Source organism: Tetrahymena thermophila, assembly GCF_000189635.1.
Source record: "Tetrahymena thermophila SB210 genomic scaffold scf_8254481, whole genome shotgun sequence".
Taxonomy (NCBI): domain Eukaryota; phylum Ciliophora; class Oligohymenophorea; order Hymenostomatida; family Tetrahymenidae; genus Tetrahymena; species Tetrahymena thermophila.
The window spans coordinates 17498-36977 of record NW_002476256.1 but is presented as its reverse complement, the minus strand read 5'-3'; the positions used below and the strand labels follow the sequence as shown (position 1 = coordinate 36977).

At 24.5% G+C, this 19480-nt stretch overlaps 3 protein-coding genes across 3 annotated transcripts; 1 reads left to right on the top strand and 2 right to left on the bottom strand. All coding sequences in view use genetic code 6, as the record gives it.

Moving 5' to 3' along the window:
- Window positions 1-791: 791 nt before the first annotated feature.
- On the top strand, window positions 792-4656 carry TTHERM_01347950 (SNF2 family amine-terminal domain protein; the record flags this gene model as incomplete). Its single annotated transcript, XM_001029685.2, has 10 exons — window positions 792-916; window positions 970-1044; window positions 1084-1170; window positions 1226-1423; window positions 1474-1744; window positions 1794-1887; window positions 1936-2119; window positions 2182-2289; window positions 2340-2672; window positions 2725-4656. Coding segments are annotated over 10 exons (3183 nt in total), but the record flags the coding sequence as incomplete, so codon positions are not given.
- Window positions 3826-9960, bottom strand: TTHERM_001347941 (two component regulator propeller family protein). Its single transcript, XM_012799304.1, has 3 exons — window positions 4797-9960; window positions 4638-4722; window positions 3826-4575 (listed from the first exon to the last, which is right to left on the bottom strand). Exon 1 carries the CDS (start codon window positions 9870-9872, stop codon window positions 4815-4817), a length of 5058 nt encoding a protein of 1685 aa, XP_012654758.1. The 5' UTR covers window positions 9873-9960; the 3' UTR covers window positions 3826-4575; window positions 4638-4722; window positions 4797-4814.
- Window positions 9961-10670: 710 nt separating this feature from the next.
- Window positions 10671-15734, bottom strand: TTHERM_01347940 (calpain family cysteine protease; the record flags this gene model as incomplete). The annotated part of the gene is made up of 1 exon (XM_001029684.2): window positions 10671-15734. One exon carries the CDS (start codon window positions 15732-15734, stop codon window positions 10671-10673), a length of 5064 nt encoding a protein of 1687 aa, XP_001029684.2.
- Window positions 15735-19480: the final 3746 nt, after the last annotated feature.

Here is a 19480-nt window from a genome sequence, read left to right as displayed (position 1 = left end):
CAACCCCAACCCCAACCCCAACCCCAACCCCAACCCCAACCCCAACCCCAACCCCAACCCCAACCCCAACCCCAACCCCAACCCCAACCCCAACCCCAACCCCAACCCCAACCCCAACCCCAACCCCAACCCCAACCCCAACCCCAACCCCAACCCCAACCCCAACCCCAACCCCAACCCCAACCCCAACCCCAACCCCAACCCCAACCCCAACCCCAACCCCAACCCCAACCCCAACCCCAACCCCAACCCCAACCCCAACCCCAACCCCAACCCCAACCCCAACCCCAAACCCAACCCCAACCCCAAACCCAACCCCTTTTATACTTTAAATTAATCTAAATCAAATAATATTAATTTAAATAAATTTTTAAAAGCTATCAATAAATGATGCTTTTATTTTGTTTAAAATTATTAGATATTTATTTTAATCGCTTTTTTAATTAATATAAATAAAACAATTACATTTTTTCTTTAACCATCAAAATAAAATTTGAAATTTTTACAAGTTTAATTAAAATATTTTTATGAAATTTTTTTAATACTTGTTTAAGCACTTATTAATGGTTATTACTTTTGTTAAAATAAAAGCTTAATTATAAAATATTAAAATTTAAATTGCTTTTTGTAAAAGCTCAAGCTAATTTAATTTATTATGCTTAGCATATTTTTGCTTATTTTATAAAAAATTAATTAACTAAATTTTACTTCAAGCTACAAATAATAATTAAGCTAATAAATTTAGAATATTTTATCCTTAATAAATAATGATAATAATTATTATTTAAATTAAAAAATTAGTAAAAGAGATTGCAAGCAAATCATGGAATAAAAAATTGTTTTTTAAAAATGTTCTCGCAATGAATTAGCTTATTAATTAAATATATTTAGTAGAATTTATGCTCTTAACTTTAGTGTAATCCTAAAATTGTCTAAATAAGAAATAATTTATATTTTATAAATATAAAGGACGAGACTCGATAAGCTGAAAACTAAAATTATGTTAAATTTGATTCTAAGAAGTAAAAAGAGGTTAAAGAAAAGGTAATTTTATTCATTTAGGAATATCTAATGAGTTTATAGCTTATATAATAGGGTTATATAGTTTAGGAAATACCTTCTTGGATAAATTTTGCTTTAGAATACTTAGAAAACAAATATTAATAATAGGTAGGTATTTTTGTTGTTTTTAAAAAGAATATTTAATAGAAAATACTTTAAAAAGAATATTTTAGGAAAGAAAACATTCCAAGATAATCATTTACTATAGTATCAATAAGACGCAATCAAATTGATAATCCAAAGAAATGGAAACACAATTTTGGCTGATGAATAATTTTTAGGAAAGTCCTTAATTGCTCTTAAAGTAGCATAAGAATATAGAATAGCTTGGCCTTTGCTAATTGTTACATCTGGGTTTAAAGTAATTGAATTTATATATAAATCCCTAATTATTTTGAAAATATTAAATAGAAATAACAATGGTTAGAATATGTTAAAGATTACATTCAAAATATTAATGAAAATGATATTTTAATAATTGACAAATCATCCTAATAAGTAGAAAAAAAATACTAAGTTGTTATAATTTAATATGAAGTTTGTTCCAAATTTGTAAAGTATTTGTAACAATTCTAAATTGCTATTGCTGATGATGTGCATTAACTAAAATGCTATTCTACATAAAAATCATAAGCTTTAATTCCTATTCTTTCTCAAATGAAGCATAAAATTTTGATCACAAGTAACTAAATGATTATGAAAGTTGTATGATAATTTATTATTTTAAATAGATAAATTCTAAGAATTAAAGCCAAAGCATGTTTATAATCTTCTAAAAATTATGTTTCCAATTTTCTTTAAATATACAAAATTGTTTCTAGAAAGGTAATAATATATTAATATTTTTATTATATCTCAAGTAATTTTTTTAAGGTTTTGTGATCCAAGACCATCTTAGTTCATGTAAGGAAAGTTTGATTATGAAGGAGTTAGCTGTGGTATTGAATTAGATTACATATTGAGTCTCTGTGTTATTAAAAGAAGCTTTCAAGATGTTTACAATTAGCTTCCTTAATTAATCTATAAAAAGGTTTACTTAAAAGAAGAATCTTCTAAAGTATCAAAAAATTAATGAAATATATAATTCCTATTAATGTTTTAACTAATTTTTATTAAAAGTAGATTCAAAAGATTCAGCAATTGTTTTAAATGAAAAGAATTTAAAATATTATTTAACTTCTTATTAATATTAAAAGACAGAATGCTTAAATTCCTTTGCCAGAATAGGTAGCTTTTTTCATTATTATTTATTTTTTAAATTCTATTTTTTTGTACAGAAAATTATTTCTGATGAACTTCTTGAATTACAAACTCTTAGTTGGCAGGCAAAAGGAAAGTCTATTCTTAAATTTTTTAAGGATTTATAGTTGAAAAATGAAAAACTATTGATTGTTGTTAAATTTGATTCAACTAAATAAATTTTATCAAAATTATTAAAAGATTTATCGCTAAATTTTTATCTCATTTAGAATATGTCTCAGTTAATTGAGAATATAGAATAAGAAAATAATGTTTAGAAAAATAAAGACTCTCCATTGTATTATATCATAGACTATGATATACAAATACCTCAATCACTTCTCAATGTTGATTATATCATATTTGTTGAAGTATTTATTTTATTTAAATTCAAAATAATTTATTTTTTGTTTATTAAAAAAGTTTGATTTGTTCTTTTTTCAATTTTAGAAAGCAATTTAGATTGCTAATAGCAAAAATAAAAAAATTAAATGTCTATTTTTAATGAATTCAGGATCTCTTGATGAACTTATTTATAAAATACTGTTTTAAGAGACTAATTTAGAGAATATTTAGTAATTATTAAGAGAAAGTTCTGTAAAAAAGTAATTAATCTCTATTCCATCAACTAAAGTTAAAATTAAAAAGAAAACATCATAAATATAAACTGAAAAAACATATTAAAATGAGAAATAACAAACAATCGATAAATATATTTTTAAATCCGAAATAAATTGCCATCATTCAATTTAAACTTCTTCAGATTAAATGTTTTATTTTAGTAATGGTGATATTGAAGAGAATTCTTAAAAATAAATAAGTGAAACAAATGAAAAAAGCTGTAAATCATAATTGAAACCAAATACAAAAAGAAATCTAAATGAGGAATTTGACAATATTGAATATATTACACCTTAAAAGATTGTTATAAAAGAATAACTTGAGTAATAATAAAGAAATAAATCTTAAAAAAATAGCAGTGGTCTAATTAAAATGATAGATATTGGAACAAATTAAATTACCTCATTTGATACTTTTATGAAAACTGATTAAAGCAATTTTAATTTATTAGAAAACCCTGTAAAAGATGAAAATCTGTAAATTTTAGAATAAAAAAGTTAAAATTCCTCTTTAAATTAATAAAATATTTAGAAATCAAAAAATAAAACTATTTTTCCATTCAAAAGTGTTAAACTAAACTTGCAAACTTAATTTAATCAAGTAAGCTAGATTGATAAGCTAAATAATCCTAATAATGACGAAAAAATATAAGATGAGTAGTTATAGAAGTTAATTTATTCAAAATAAACAAATTAAACTATTAACTTATCTTAAAAGAGCAAATAAAAAGATAAATAAATCTAGATTAATTAGATTAATGATAAATTTTAGGATTTAAATAAACCTAAATAAGCTGAAGAATTTCAATAAATTTCAAAAATACATTCACCAAAAAACATCATTTATATTAAAAATGACTCTAATTCTGAGTAAGATTAGAAAAAAAGTTATGGTGAAAATTTTAAATAGAAATTAACTAGTATATCATATTAAAATAATAAATAAATTATTTAAAATGATTTAAGCAATAAAGAAATAATGCAAAGCAAATAATTAAAGTAATAAGAAAAAACGTAAAATTTGTTGTAAGGAAAACTAAACTAGGGAATTAGTATAAAAGAATTACTAAAGTAAAAACAAAATTTTGATGTGAAGAAGCAGATAAATGTTTTGTTAAGGTAATGCTTGAGTAAAGAACCTGTGAATAATTTTAAAAATGATCCAATATTAGAAAATCTTTCCAATTCTATAAATAAAGATATTGCTAAATTATTAAAAGATTCTTATAGTGAGCAAAATAAATATTAACAGTATTAAAACAATATTTAAAGTAAAGAGGTAGATTTAAATAATTAAAATTAAGGTACATTTGAACTAATAGATTAGTTTTACAATATGTATTAAGTAAAAGATAATATTGAACTTATAACTTAATAACCTAACTAAATTGAGAGAAAATCATAAGAAAATATAGACGACCATAAAAAAGTTTAATAAATTGAAAAAAAATTTGAAGAAAAAAAAATTATTATTGTTGATCACACATTTGATATATTTTTGCATTAAATATGAATAAAACAAAATAATTCTAATTTTTAATTTTTCTGATTTTATTAATAAAACTGACTTGCACAAACATTCAAATCTTCACTATTTAGTTTTATATTATAATATTAAAAGTTGGGCTATTTTATATTTTTCAGGATTTATCTGCTATATAATTTTTGTGAAAAAATAAATATTAAATTTTGATCTTAAGAATAAAATTAATTTACGTATTTCTGTCCTTATGCAATCAATACAAAAATTTAAATATGTTTTAAAAATTTTTAAATCTAAAGATAATTTTTACCATACTACCTAAAATTTTTAAAAGTTTAAAAATGAGAAGATGAATAAAATATTATTTCTAATTAATTTAAAAAAGCTTTTACTTAATTATACTTTGAAACTCAGATGTTTAAACTAATTTATTATAAATCACTTTATTCTCTAGGGGTATTTTAGAGCTAATTTATCTAAGGAGTCTCTGCTTAACTAATATTTTCATTGTGAGCTTAAGATTCTTTTGAAAATTTAGAAGATTCATTTAAGAATTTGATTTTTTTTTCCTGTTCAAAGTGTGAGCTTTAACATGAGTTCATATTGTAGTCATCAGCAAATTTTTTTGGGTTCTTATATTGATCCTCAGAGATTTGCATAATGCTATCTTCATCATCTTCTAAAGAAGTATCTATATTATTTTCTTAATTTTTAGGTGTATTAGACCTATTTTTGGATTTATTAGAACCTAAGCTTTAGACTCTTATTATGAAAGAACGATATATATAACCTTGAAGTCCGTAGAACCTGATGAGTATTTCTTCTATGTCTAACTTTTAAGGTGTACCTGATAAAATGATAACACCTCTTTAGATGCTTAGATTAAGCCAGCTAGGGAAATAAAGATTTTCTTTAGGTCCATAAGGATCGTATTCCTTATTTAATAAAGATTTTAAAGAGAAGCAACATCCTCCAGGAGCAAATTTAAAAGACTCGACTGATCTTAAATCTCCTGGTTTTAAATGAAGGCATTCTCCATATGAAGGAAAGAGTGAACTTTTCTTTAAGTCAATTCCAAGAGCATCAGCTATCAATATTTACTTTAATAAATAAGGATTAATCCCCTTTGAAGTTAAGGAATTTAAGTTTATAAATTTAGTATTAAAATGAAAAAGATGCTTGAGAACAGAGCCTATTCGATTGTTATTCATTTGTATTTTAGGCCAAGATATTACGTTTCCATGAATATCTAGATTTTCATCATAAACTATTTTTACAAATTGCTTATACCAGTCATTAGGAGTGTACAAAAAGCAATTTTTTTTCCCATACTCTCTGATATATTCTGCTATCAGATTTGTTTTTAAATCTAAAGCAATAAAATAGCGAGCTAGCAATAGCTTTATGCATTTATAAAGATTTGACTTTTTATTATATAATTCCTCTCTAAAGAGCTTTGATTCTTTTTTTTTGTCAGGTTTTTGATACTTTTTATTATAGATTAAAATATCTTCGATGACTAATTTCATATTAATTCGTCCTTCTTTATTTAAATATTTTTATTCTATTTTAGTATTACGAGTGTTTGTTTTTATAGCAGCTAATTTATCTTTAAATTAATTTGTTATATCAATCATATCAGCATTTAGGTTGTTAGGAAATTAATATCTTCTTATAGATTATTAAGCATTTTATTTATTGTTTTATGCATTTTAAATATTCTTAGATTCTTTACGAATTTTTTAATCTACCTGTAAGTCATCTATCACTTCATCAATTTCTTACTGCACGTCTTATAAATTCTTTATATTTCCCTATTCTTATGATTGTTTCAATACAGTAGCTAATTTGACTAACCTTCTTAAACCTATCTTTTTAGCGTTACTGCCTTGTTCTTTGTTGACATTTTAAATTAAATCAGCTATAACATGCTTTGCTTTTTTTAAATCTTGAGAGATCAAGGGCACTTTTAATACAAATTTTTGCTTAATCAAAGCATTTACATTAGAATAGCGATTTTTTGTTTTAAAAATCGAATTATAAAAAATCTCTCTGTACTTATACATACCTAAAGCACCTATCAAAGGCCCAACAATTTAAACAATTAATCTAAGTACAAATAAAAGAGGCAATTAATCAACTGTTATATCAAATGTGTCTGAACAACTTGAATAACCATCTGTACCAACAACTTAAATCTTTATTGAACTTCTAAATGCTTTCTAGGGTGGTAGACCGTAGAATTTATTTCCTTGTGTATCAAACTAAATCCAATAAGAAGAGTCTAATAAAACAAATTCATCACCCTAGTGAATATAAGCTGTGTACGTTACTTAACCAACATCTGGTGATAAAAAGGTATTCTAGAAGATTGAAAAAGAAAATTCAGTAAGAATCTGTAAACTGCCATCTGAATAAAAATGATTAAATTAACTCTAAAGCGAATACTATTCATTCTTTATTACTGGACTTTTTTCTTTTATAAAATTAATTTCAGAAAGTTAAAAATTTAATGATAGGTCATAGTTGATTTGATCTGATATTAAAAGATCTGCTTAAATGCTATTGTAAGTATAACCCTCTAAAACAAAAAAAACGATTTATCCAGATATATACTTATTAACATTCTCCACAGTACCAGTAATCAAAATATTATTTTATTCTTCATTGAGTGAGATATTTGCTCCTGTTTGATTTTTTGCAATAAATTTTCCACTTAGTTTTTAAACTATTATATTTACAGACACTGAAGTCGCCACTGTTTAAATATATGCAATTTTATTTGGGGGATTCTAGTTATATATTAATGATGTTTTAAAAAATAAATAAATTGGAGAATACTGTATAGAATTCAGTAATATTTATTTAACTTAATCACTGATACACGTGTTAAAATTTTAGTCATCTTAACTTACGTTAGGTATGAATATCTCTTCTTATATAGAGAGTTTTAAATTAGGATTTACTAAATTCTAATCATCAATATAACCATTTTATCGAATGAAGTAAAATATCAACCAATTTTGATAATTATCTGTGAGGCAATTTTAATTTTTAAAGTAAAAGTCTTGCACATAGAGGGGTTTGAGCGTTTTCAAGACAAATACATTTAAAAGGGAGCTGTCTAAATTTGATTAATCTATTGATTCTTTAACAACATGTATTTTTAAGCAAAATTGATCTGGATCATAAGTAATCCAATCAGGCAGAGGAGTAAGGGAATTTTCTTTATAATACAAAACACTGTCAACAACTAAATCTAAAGGCTGATATAAAAACTAGATGTCTATATTAATAGAAGTTCCTACTAGGAATGAATCTGTAATTTATCTCTTTCTATAAACGTAATCATTTATCGTACTTGAAAATCCTATAATCTCTTATACTTCAACATGCATCTGCACTTTTCCTATGGTAGGAAGTGAAATGACTCCAATATTATTGTTAATGAATAAATAAGAGAAATCTTTTAAGGCACAAGAAGACATTCCATTTTGATTTAGATAAGTATATTGAGAGACTAAGAAAGGATTTTGGATATCAGAGATATCTATCATATATATCATACCTTTTTCTAGAGTAGATACTATCATTAGTTTCTCATCATTCACAAAGGTTATATCATTGCTCCATCCTGGAAGTTAAATTTATGATATTATATTAATTTAAGGTAATTTAGAAAAATCCACTATTATGACTCCTTAAAGACCATCAATAAAATACCCAATATCATTTGAAACACTTGATGAATCTAAGTTTTCAGCACCAAACGAATTCAAATAATAAACTTTTTTGATGTTTCTTAAGTCAGAGATATCTAAAATAAAGTATCCATACCCTCTACTAGACCCAATTACATATTGATTTCCATTAGTAAACATAATTCCAGTGCAAGTTCCTTTCATGCCTTATTCAAACTACCATACAGATTTCACAAAAAACTTTCCTATTGTTGTAACATCAATAAATACCACAGAGCTTCCCACAGCCGTAACCAATAAATTAAGTTATTCATTAAGATCTGAATCAACTACGTAGTAGTCATTAGGATAAAAAATCATTTAAAGGGGTTTAGCTTATAATTTGTTAGTTAAAATTTCCTTAGTTTCATAAACTGCCAATACATTCTCTCCATCACAAACAGGAACTAGTATATATTGATAATCATTCAAGAATATAATATTGTCTATATTGGCTGTAGAGTTTGGTAGCGTAAATCTTTGAACCAAAACTTTTATATCTTAAGGGTTATTAATATCTAAGATCCACAATCCATCATCATCAAAAGACCCATAATAAAGATTGTTTGAATCATCTATTTAGCATCTCCAGTAGTGGTAGGTATCTGACCAAGAAAATGTATGAGCTAGATGCTTATTAAACAAATTCAAGTATTAATTATTTAGGTTTGGAGTTATTTTTGGAAAAGCTAAGAAGCTCTAGCCATTTGCATAATACAAATGAGATTCATCAACTGATAATTTTACAGATTCTCCTTGATAAGGTACTACAATTTGTTAGTAAAGTTGAGGATTAGATTTATCAGTGATATCAACTATAAATATGCCTTAAGCAAGAACGCCCATAAACAAAAAGTTATTATCGCTTGAAAGGCAAAGTGAATATGGAGCAGGAAGTGTGATGTTTGAAGGCCACCATATTTAAATCGTATAGTTAGTTTCCACATAATAACCATTAGAATTAGAGATTAAAGTAAAATCTCCAATGCTGACACCTCTTTGGTTATCAATATTCACAATGTATTTTAAGTCAGTAGTCATTTCTACTGCATATGAACCAGATTAATTCCCAAGAAATGCTCCAGCTAAGTCTAAGCTAATAGTACCATCTTTATTGTATTTTATTTAATAGATTCCTAAACCTTTCTAACCTTAGCACAAAAAAAGCCACTTATCATCATAAGAAATGAGCCCATTAAAAATCTGAGTTTAATGCCATAAAGCACTTCCAGCAAAAGTAGGATTAGATTTATTGGAAACATTTAAAGCCCTTACTTTTCCATCAGATTAGAGTAAAAATAAAACAGTCTCAGCATTATTTAATATTATTTCCATATTTTAAACTAATACTGAGTCTTAAGACACCTTTTAAAAGTTACTTCTACTTGTGTAATCTATGATAGTTAATGTTCCATTAATAGATAAAAAAATATAATTTGCATCTTAAGTCACAGCAAATGATTCAATAAAATCATTAGTCCTCAGCACATTCTGTACAGCGTAATTTTTTTGAGGATTAACAATCTTAATTCCAGAAATGCCAGATGCAATAAAAACCAGATTGGCCTTTTTTGCTACCTAAATTCTATTGTACAAGCCTTGCTTTTCTGTTTTAGATAAAATAAAATCATATTCTGAGGAGTAAACCCAACTTTAAGCTACGGTTCGAGATTACATCCTCACAATGTTCATAAATATGCTAAATAAAATTATTAATAGTGAAGTCATTTATTTAAATGTTAATGAAATTTCTTTGAACTTAAATCACTTTTTTAAATTTCTTGTTTTTCACTATTAGTTTTTCTATGAAATATATTTGTTTTTCCTAAATTAATAACTAATAATAAATTAACTTAATACAACATCTAAACAACTCATCTAAAAATTTTCATTTATTTTTCAGCATTATCCAAAAATTATTGCCAATTAATTAGAGATAATAAAACAAGAAAACATTTAAATTAATAAAATGTATTGTACCTAAAAAGATTAACTTTAAAAAATTATGTTTTATCATTAAAAAACTAATTTTTATTCATAATTTTTTGGTGCATAACATTAATAATTTGTGAGATAGTGGCTTAATAAAATTGCCATTAAATAGAACATAGTTTTATATTATAATAAGTTTTTTATATATAAAAGCAAATTTTTATTGATATTAAAATGAAATTGAAAGAAATTTAATATTTTGACTTTATTAAATATATAAATTCAATAATTCTTGTTGCTAAATTTAATTAAATAAAAAAATGTGTAAATATTTGTGCACTAAAAATCTTAATTCACAAAAATTGCAATAATGTTATATAATTAAAAGATAATTTAATAATATTGAAAATTACAAATTAATTTAATTTTTATCATTAAAAAACATACTTGATTTCTTAAAAAATTCTAAAATTTAGTGAAAATTGAATATTATTTTTGATAATGGTAATGATTTTTATTAAAAAAATTTAAAGAAAATTATATTTAGCAAATAAACTCAGATCACAGTAAGAAAATAAATAAATAAATACATAATCAATTATTTAAATTGATTGATTCTATATTATTTTATAAATCAATTATTTTTTAATTACTGTCCATCATCTAAGGTGTTCCAAAAATTTGAGTTGCTTAATTTTCTATTAAAGGACTTCTTGCAAAGTTAGATAACCTGATATTTTTCTAATTGATTTTATCTTCAGAGTCAAAATTTTTTGTTTAAATTGGCTTCATGTTAAAGTCTTCGTTAAATTAGTTTTAATCAAACTATTAATTATCAATGTTTAACAATTTAGATTACTCCTCGCCTTAAATAGAATCAGCTTACTTTTTTTATTTTTATAAAGATTCAACTCTGCTCTTTTAGTAGGTTCCTTCTATATCTTATACTCTTAATGTAAAAGAACGATAAATATATCCTTGTAAACCATAAAATCTTATTAAGATTTCTTCAATATCTTATTATTATGGAGTTCCAGTTAATATAATAACACCACTCTGCATTATTAACTCTAACCAATTAGGGAATTGCATATTTTCTTTTGGACCATATGGGTCATATTCCATATTCATATATTTCTTAAGAGAAAAACAATATCCTCCAGGAGCATATTTAAATGATTCTACTGATCTTAAATCGCTAGGTTTTATATGAATACACTCTCCTTAAGATGGAAAGAGAGAAGAAGGTGGATTAAAATCAATACCTAAAGCATCAGCTTTGAGCACTTATTTCACAAGATAAGGATTAACTCCTTTCTAAGATAGTGTATTGAAATTTTCTAATTTAGAAGTAAAGAGATCAAGACTTATTAAAGCTGAAATTATGTTATTATATATGAGCTATATTTTTGGACAAGCAATAGTTTATCCATAAATATCTAATTTATCTTCTGATATAATCTTAGTGAACTGTTTATACCAGTCATTTTATGTGTGCAAGAAGCAGTTTTTCTTTCCAAAATATCTGATATATTCTGAAACTAAATGAGTTTTTTTGTCCAACTAAATAAAGTAACGAGAGAATAAATACTTAATACATTTGTATAAACTTGAGTCAGGATTTGTAAGTTCTTGCTTGTAAGCTTTTGCTTCAAGTTATTTACCTACAATTTCAAATTTTACATTATATTTAAGCATATCATTAGTGATGGATTACATCTTGATTTTACCATCTTAATCTAAATATTCCTTTTCTAAAGTTGAGTTTCTGGGATTGTTCTTTGTAAGTGCTAATTTATCTTTGAACTAGTTTGTGATATCATTTTTATCTGTATTGAAGTTATGATGCTTAATTGGTGTTACTTTCTATGTTTAAACATTATTGCTGTTTATTAAATCTTAGTCATTCTGTTGCGAGTTAGGTATTTAATAAAATTACAAATTTTGTTCTAATTCTTACATTTTAAAAGCTTCTCTTTGTTAATCTTCTTCTTCTCTTTTTATTGCCTCATTATTTTCAATATCATCTATTTTTAATGTTGTCATCTTAGCAAGTTTTTGTAAGTCCACTTTTTCAGTCTTACCATTTTTTTCTTTTTGAACATTTTCGATGAGATTTTCAATCATGTCTTTAGCTTGTTTTAAATCTTAAGAAATCAAAGGAATTTTTAAGATAAATTTTTCATTAACTTGTACATTTACTTTAGAATATCTATTTTTATGCTTAAAGAATGCATTGTAAAAAATATTTCTATATTTATACATTCCTAATGCACCTATAATAGGTCCAAGTACTTATGCTATCCATTATATTACAAACAAAGCAGGTAACTAATTAACTGTTATAACGAATGTGTCTGAACATGTTGAATAGCCATCAGTGCCCAATAGCTGTATAGTTATAGATTATTCGTAGGCTGACTCTGGAGGAGTTCCATAGAATTTATATCCTTCTGCATAATATTAAATCCAGTGAGAAGTATCAAGAAGAACAAATTAACCTTACTATTGAATATATGCTGTGTATGTCACTTAACCTACATCAGGAGAAATAAATGTACTTTAGTCAAAAATAAAAGTGAAATCAGTAAGAATTTATAAATCACCACTTGCATAAGCACTATTGAATTAGCTCTAAATAAGCAATTGAGTATTTTTTTAGACAGGGCTTTTTTCTTTCATAAACGAGATCTGTGAGAGTAAGACATCATAAGACAAATCATAGTTAATTCCATCAGAAATTACTAAGCTAGCTTAGATCTTTGAATATTAATTGCCATTCATAGCATAAAGCACTAAAATATTAGAAAGATAAAAGTTAACATTATCTATTAAACCAGAAATTAAAATATCATTTTTATCACTGTTTATAGATATGTTGACTCCAATTTAATTCTCGTAAATAAATTAACCACTAAATTTAGGGACAATAACATTGACTGAAACTTCTGTTGCAACTGTTTTGATATAAGTAAGCTAGTCTGGAGGATTTTAGATGTATATTAGTGAGGTTTAAAAAAATAAATAAATTGGAGCAAATTAAATAGAGTTTAATAGAGTTTGCTTTATCATATCGCTAATGCATTTGTTGAAACTATTAGTTAAACTAGGAAATACTGTCAACTATTACTAAGCAGTAAAGCTCAAGTTAGGATTTACAATATTTTAATCGCTTATATACCCATTTGCTAAAAGGTAATTGTAAATTGCTTAATTTTATGTGCTCGTAGTTAAGCAAGCAGCATTATTATAGTTAAAGTCTATTTGATAAAGAGGATTTAAAGTCTTCAAAAGGATTGTATTGAGCAGCGGTAGGGTCATGTTTTTAGGATCAATTGCATCTTTGACTACTTAGATATTTATAGAAACAGCTTCTGGATCATATGTCATCCATGTAGGGATAGGATACATGATTTCTGACTAGTATAGCCAAATGCTATCAATAATTAAATCTAAAGGTTAATAGAGAAATACTATATCAACTTAGATATTCATTCCAACAGTGAAGATATCAGAAATCTTCATTTTTTAGAAGATAAAATCTTATGCTATAGATGAATATCCAAGGATTTATGCGATTTCTACATGCATTTCAACTTGGCCTATAGTTGGTAAAGAAATTACACCAATATTATTATTTATAAATATGTAAGAGTTATCTTCAAATGCACATGTAGACATTCCATTTTAGTTTTCATAATAGTAATCTGAAACTATAAATGGGTTGTGTATGTCTGAAATGTCGACCATCGTTACCATTCCCTGTTCAAGAGTCGAAACAAGCAATAGCTTTTCATTATTAACAAAGGTTATATCATTACTCCATCCAAGTATTTAAATCTATGAAAAGTAGCTAATCTGAGGTAGGTTTGCAAAGTTTACAATAAAGATACCTTACAAGCCATCAACAAAGAAACCATAATTATTGGAAATAGTTGATTAAAATAGATTTTCTGCTCCCAAAGAGTTTATATATTATACCATTTGTATATTCTATAAATTTGTAATGTCCAATACGAAGTATCCAAAACCTCTACTTGCTCCAATGATATACTTAAATGCATTGGTAAACATAACTCCTGTGCAGCTTCCTTTCATATCTGGTGTGAATTGCCAAACAGTCTTCACAAAGTAAGAACCAACGGTAGTAATATCAAGAAAAATGATAGAATTTCCTAAAGCACCTATTAGCAAGTTTATAGTCTCATCATAATCTGAGTCAACGATGTAGTTGTCAGTTTAATAAGGCACCAATTAAACGGGAGTTGCTAGTGCTTATTTAGTTATTATATCATTTGTTGCATAAACAGCAAAGACATTTGTTCCATCAATAGTTGGAATGATAACATATTGAAACCCCTTTAAGAATACAACAATATCAATATTCGCTGCTGAAGTTGGAGGTTTAAATTGCTAAACTTTTACTTGCATATTTTATGGAACTGAGGCATCTATGATCCATAGTCCATCATCATCAAACGAACCATAATATAATTTAGTAGAATCATCTATTACGCATCTCCAATAGAAGTAGGTAGTCGACCAATCATAGGTTGTAGCTAAATGCGTATTAAACATATTTAAATATTGATTATTCAGACTTGGTGAAGTTTTAGGAAATATTTATAAGCTTTAACCATTTGCGTAATATAAAAAGCTTTCGTCAGAAGAAAGCTTAATAGATTTTCCTTGATAAAAAACTTAAATTACCTCATAAAGGTTAGGATTAGCTTTGTCTGTTATGTCTACTATATAAATACCTTAAGAAAGTACTCCTAAAAACAAGAAATTGTTATCTTTTGATATACAGAGAGAGTAAGGAGATGGAAGAGTAATAGCTGTAGGCCACCAAATGGTTACTAGATAAGTTGCTGATTTATAAACTCCTCCAGCATTAGTTATTTAAGTAAAATCAGCAATACTGACTCCTCTTTTGTTGTCTATATTGATGATGTATTTCAAGTCACTTGTAAGATCTACAGCATATGAGCCAGATAAAGATCCAAGAAAGGCTCCTGCTAGAAAGAATGAAACAGTACCATCAACATTATAGGTGATTTGATAAACACCTAATCCTTAGAATCCCTAGCAAACAAACAGCCATTTATCATCTTAAGATATAAAACCATTATAGATTTCAGAATTGTGCCAGCTAGTGCTTCCTGCAAAGGTAGGATTTTATTTGTTAGAGATATTGACTGCACGTATTTGCCCATTTGCCTAAAATATAAACACAATTGATTCTGCATTATTTAAAATCATGTCTACATTTTAAATTTAAGCTGAATCTTAAGCTATTTGCTTGAATTAAGTTCTACTTGAGAAATCAAAAATTGTTAGCTTTTTATTGTAGGGAATAAAAACGTAATTTGCATCTTAAGTCATGGAAAAGCCTTCAACATACTCATCGCTTTTAAACACAGATGTAACCTAGTAATTCTATTTAGGATCTATAACTTTAACACCTGAAGTACCAGCTGCTAGAAATATAAGATTAGCTTTATAAGCTACCTTAATACTATTATACAAACCTTAAGTCTCAGTTATTGGAATTATATAATCATATTAAGATGAATAAACCCAATTTTGAGCTGTTTGAGCATTTATATACTGTATTAACCATAATAGATTAACAATAAATGCTAATATCAATATCATCAAAATCTGCTTTAAATGATTGTTCTTTTTACCTTTTGTTTTTTTTGAGATAATCTTAAATTAAATTGTTGTTTTTTATCAATCTACTTTCTTGTAAAATTTTTATACTATTCAAAATTTTATAATTAATATTGTCAAAGATTATATAAATAAGTTTTTTGTGATTTCTATAATCAAAGCTTGAGGTAGTTAACAATAATTTAATGAATAAAAACCACATTAAAAATGTATTTGTTCGCTTCTAAATTTGATTTTTTTCCATTCAATTTATTAGTTGGAAAAAAATTTCATTTTTTCAGGATAGTTTTATTGATTCCTAGACAGTTTTTTTGTCTATTTCATATTTAAAAATTTTTCTTAAATTCAATTGGTTGCAAATATATTTAAATCTTAATGATTTCCTTTAATATGGATTGTTTTTTATCTTTAAGCAATTTATTCTTGTTGAAAATTATTAAATAAAAATGATTTATTTTGTTAAAATTAAACATCTTTGTATAAAAGTAAATTTTAAACACTACTTAAGTATTATATTTAAATGAATAAGCTTCTTCTACTAAATTTGAATTGTTTTTTTAAATATAAATAGTTTGCTATTCGAAATTAGTAACTTCATTTGTATATTTTGCTTAATTAATATTATTGATTTATAATTTATAATGAATTTAACCTTTCTGCCAGTTGAGATGATGATGCTTTATAAACTAAAATTAATTACTATATGATTTACTTTATAGAAAAAGTGAATTTAATTTATTTTTCATTTAAGAAAAATGGTACTATTTAAGAAGCTAGAAAAAAACAGATTTATAATGATTTTTAAATTAATAATATCAATTGAACTTCTTTTCCATTCATACATTTAAATAATGTTTATATTTTTCAAAAGAAGAATATAATTTACATGGTTTTTGTATTTAATTAATTAATCAATTAAAAACCTGACTTTTGTCTTATTTAATTTGAAATATGATTCAAATAATTAAGCTTTAGAGTACAAATAAATCAATTTTTACTTAATTATTCTTAATTTAAATAGTTATAGCAACCTAAATTAGATTGATTATATATTTACAAAGATATTTTTTATCATTAATTTCTTTCATTTTAATAAAGGATATTTTAAAAAGCTAAAAATAATTCATTTATTTTAATAAAAATAATTTATTATATTTTATTTAAAATTATATTATTTTCACTTAAATCAGTAATACTAATATAGACAATAGACTCTATTTTAATCCCTTGGGACGAATGTAAAAATTTTAGAAAATTAATTAAAAAGAAATATCCCTATTTTCAAATTTACTTATCTATGAGCTATTTGTTTTTGATAATCTAAGGTATATTTTCGATTAAGAGTCTTTTCATTTCTACTTTCAAAAGTTTATAATATAACAATAAAGAAATGTTAAAATAACTTCATTGCTATATTTTTTAATTTATTTATTGTTCATTGATATTTAGATTTTTTTTGTAGAATATTTAAAAAATAAATAATCTTAATCACTTAAGATATATTTTTTAAGGTTAACTTTGATTAACCATTCATCTTTTTAATTAAAAATATCAAGCTATTAATTAAAAAAGCACAAATGGTCTTATAATTCTTTTAACTATAATTTTTGTAAATATTTTAAAATGGATTTCAATTAGGGAATAAACTTTTCCTTAACCTAAAAAGTACTAAAACTCTAATTTAAAATAATTATTTTAAAATACTTAATAAGCATTTTAAATCTTTTATTATAATCAAATTCTATTAATCAAAAAGAATGGTATTAGCTCATCCTTAAAATTCATATAATAAATATCGTGTATGACGATATTAGTGAAAAAGTTAAGCTTAGGCTTCTAATCTACGATTTATTTTTCTCAACATTGAAATATTTGTATTGTTATCTAATCATGTTATTTGACTTAGTAATAGGTATATAAATTTATTTTAGGTTTTTACCATTTGCAGTAATAAGTCTAATAATAATAAAATATTTCCTGCCTAATATCCATTTTAATAGTTATTTATTTTTATTTAAGCATATGCTAATTAAAGTTATTTTTTATATTTAATACCAATAGACACCAAATAATAATAACAGAAATTCTTCTACTGAGCACTATAAAAAATTGCAAAAATATTTTAAGAAACATGAAAATATATAAAATTATTTTGCTTTTAAATATTCAACTTAAAATTTTTTACAAATCTAATATGTATAAGTTATATAATAAAATAGAACTAAGTTTAAATGAAAATTTATATTTAAAAAGTTTCAAATATAAAGAAATAATTGAATTTTTTTTAGATTGATTGCACTTTATAATATTGTATTTTTATGTGTGTATAAGGAAGTATGTATGTTATATCCTTAATGAGATCTTCAAGTGCAAATTAAAAAAAATCTTTCTGTTTGTCTCTTTGTGAAGTAATTGTTATCAAATTTTTCATTCAAGCATAGTTAATTACAAATATTTAAACTATTTCTGCTACTTGAAATTAATCTACGCTATCTTGCGTTGTTAATTAATAATATTTTGTGGATCACTATTTATTAAATGTAATGTATGTATCTCTATTTGTGTAAAAAATTGAATTTGTTCTATATAATTGATTAAAGAAATGCAGCAAAATAGTAATAGGAACTATGATAAATTGAAAACTAGTAATATTAGAAATAAAAAATGAAATACTTACATAGCTTAAGAAAACAATTTAAAATTTAACAGTCAAAACTTATTTTATTGAACTCAGATTGAATTTGTAAACTAATTTGATAGTTTCATAGGTGGGCTCGTTGAAAATATTCAATTAATATTTATAAGTTAAAAACTTGAAGGAATCTTGTCTTACACAAAATAATCATAATTAATAAGGATTTATTGTATTTGAAGTTACTATCCAAAAATTTAAAAATTGTAAGATATCTTGTTTAAATCAAAGATTGCAGATTTTAATAAGTTATTGGGAACATTTTAATTAATGTTTGAAGTAAAAAAGCTACAAAATATTGATAGAAACCTCTGGCGTAATATTTCTAATAAAAAAAGAAAATAACTATTAAAGTGAAATACATATGATCAATCACCAATAAAATACACATGCTTCTTTAAATTATTATTAATATACTATTTAAAAATTAGTTCAATGAGAAGTTATAAGTAATCTAATAGAATAAAGCAAAAACCTTAAAATTAGCATTTAGCCAACAGTTATTACTATAATTTTATGTATATTAAAAATAAAGTCTTATATTCATTTTCATCAAATATTACCAATAGAACCTAAAATTTAACTTTGGTAAAATTACATAACATACAATTACTACGCTTTCTATTTAATTTTGTAAATAATTACATACATTTTTTTCAAATACGCATTAAGGGAATGTATAGTTTGATGCTTTTTTGAAAAAATGTTTAATACACCAAAAAATTTTAGGTTAACCATAAATGCAAAAAACAACAATTTTAAATTCTAATCCAAGTTATCTAATTTACTTTTTAAAAAAGAAGTAGTTTATTTTATTTATCAAAAATACACAAATTATTTATAAATATGTGAGCAAAATTTGTTATTTTTAAACGCTATTAGCAAATTTGCTTAATAAAAGTCAGAGGAAATTATATTTTATAATACTTGCTTAATTACCGATTGCTTAAAATGATAATAGCACAACATAGAATATTTGGTTTTATTAATTTAAATAGAATGAATTTGGTATTACTTTGATTAGATTATTGGCTTA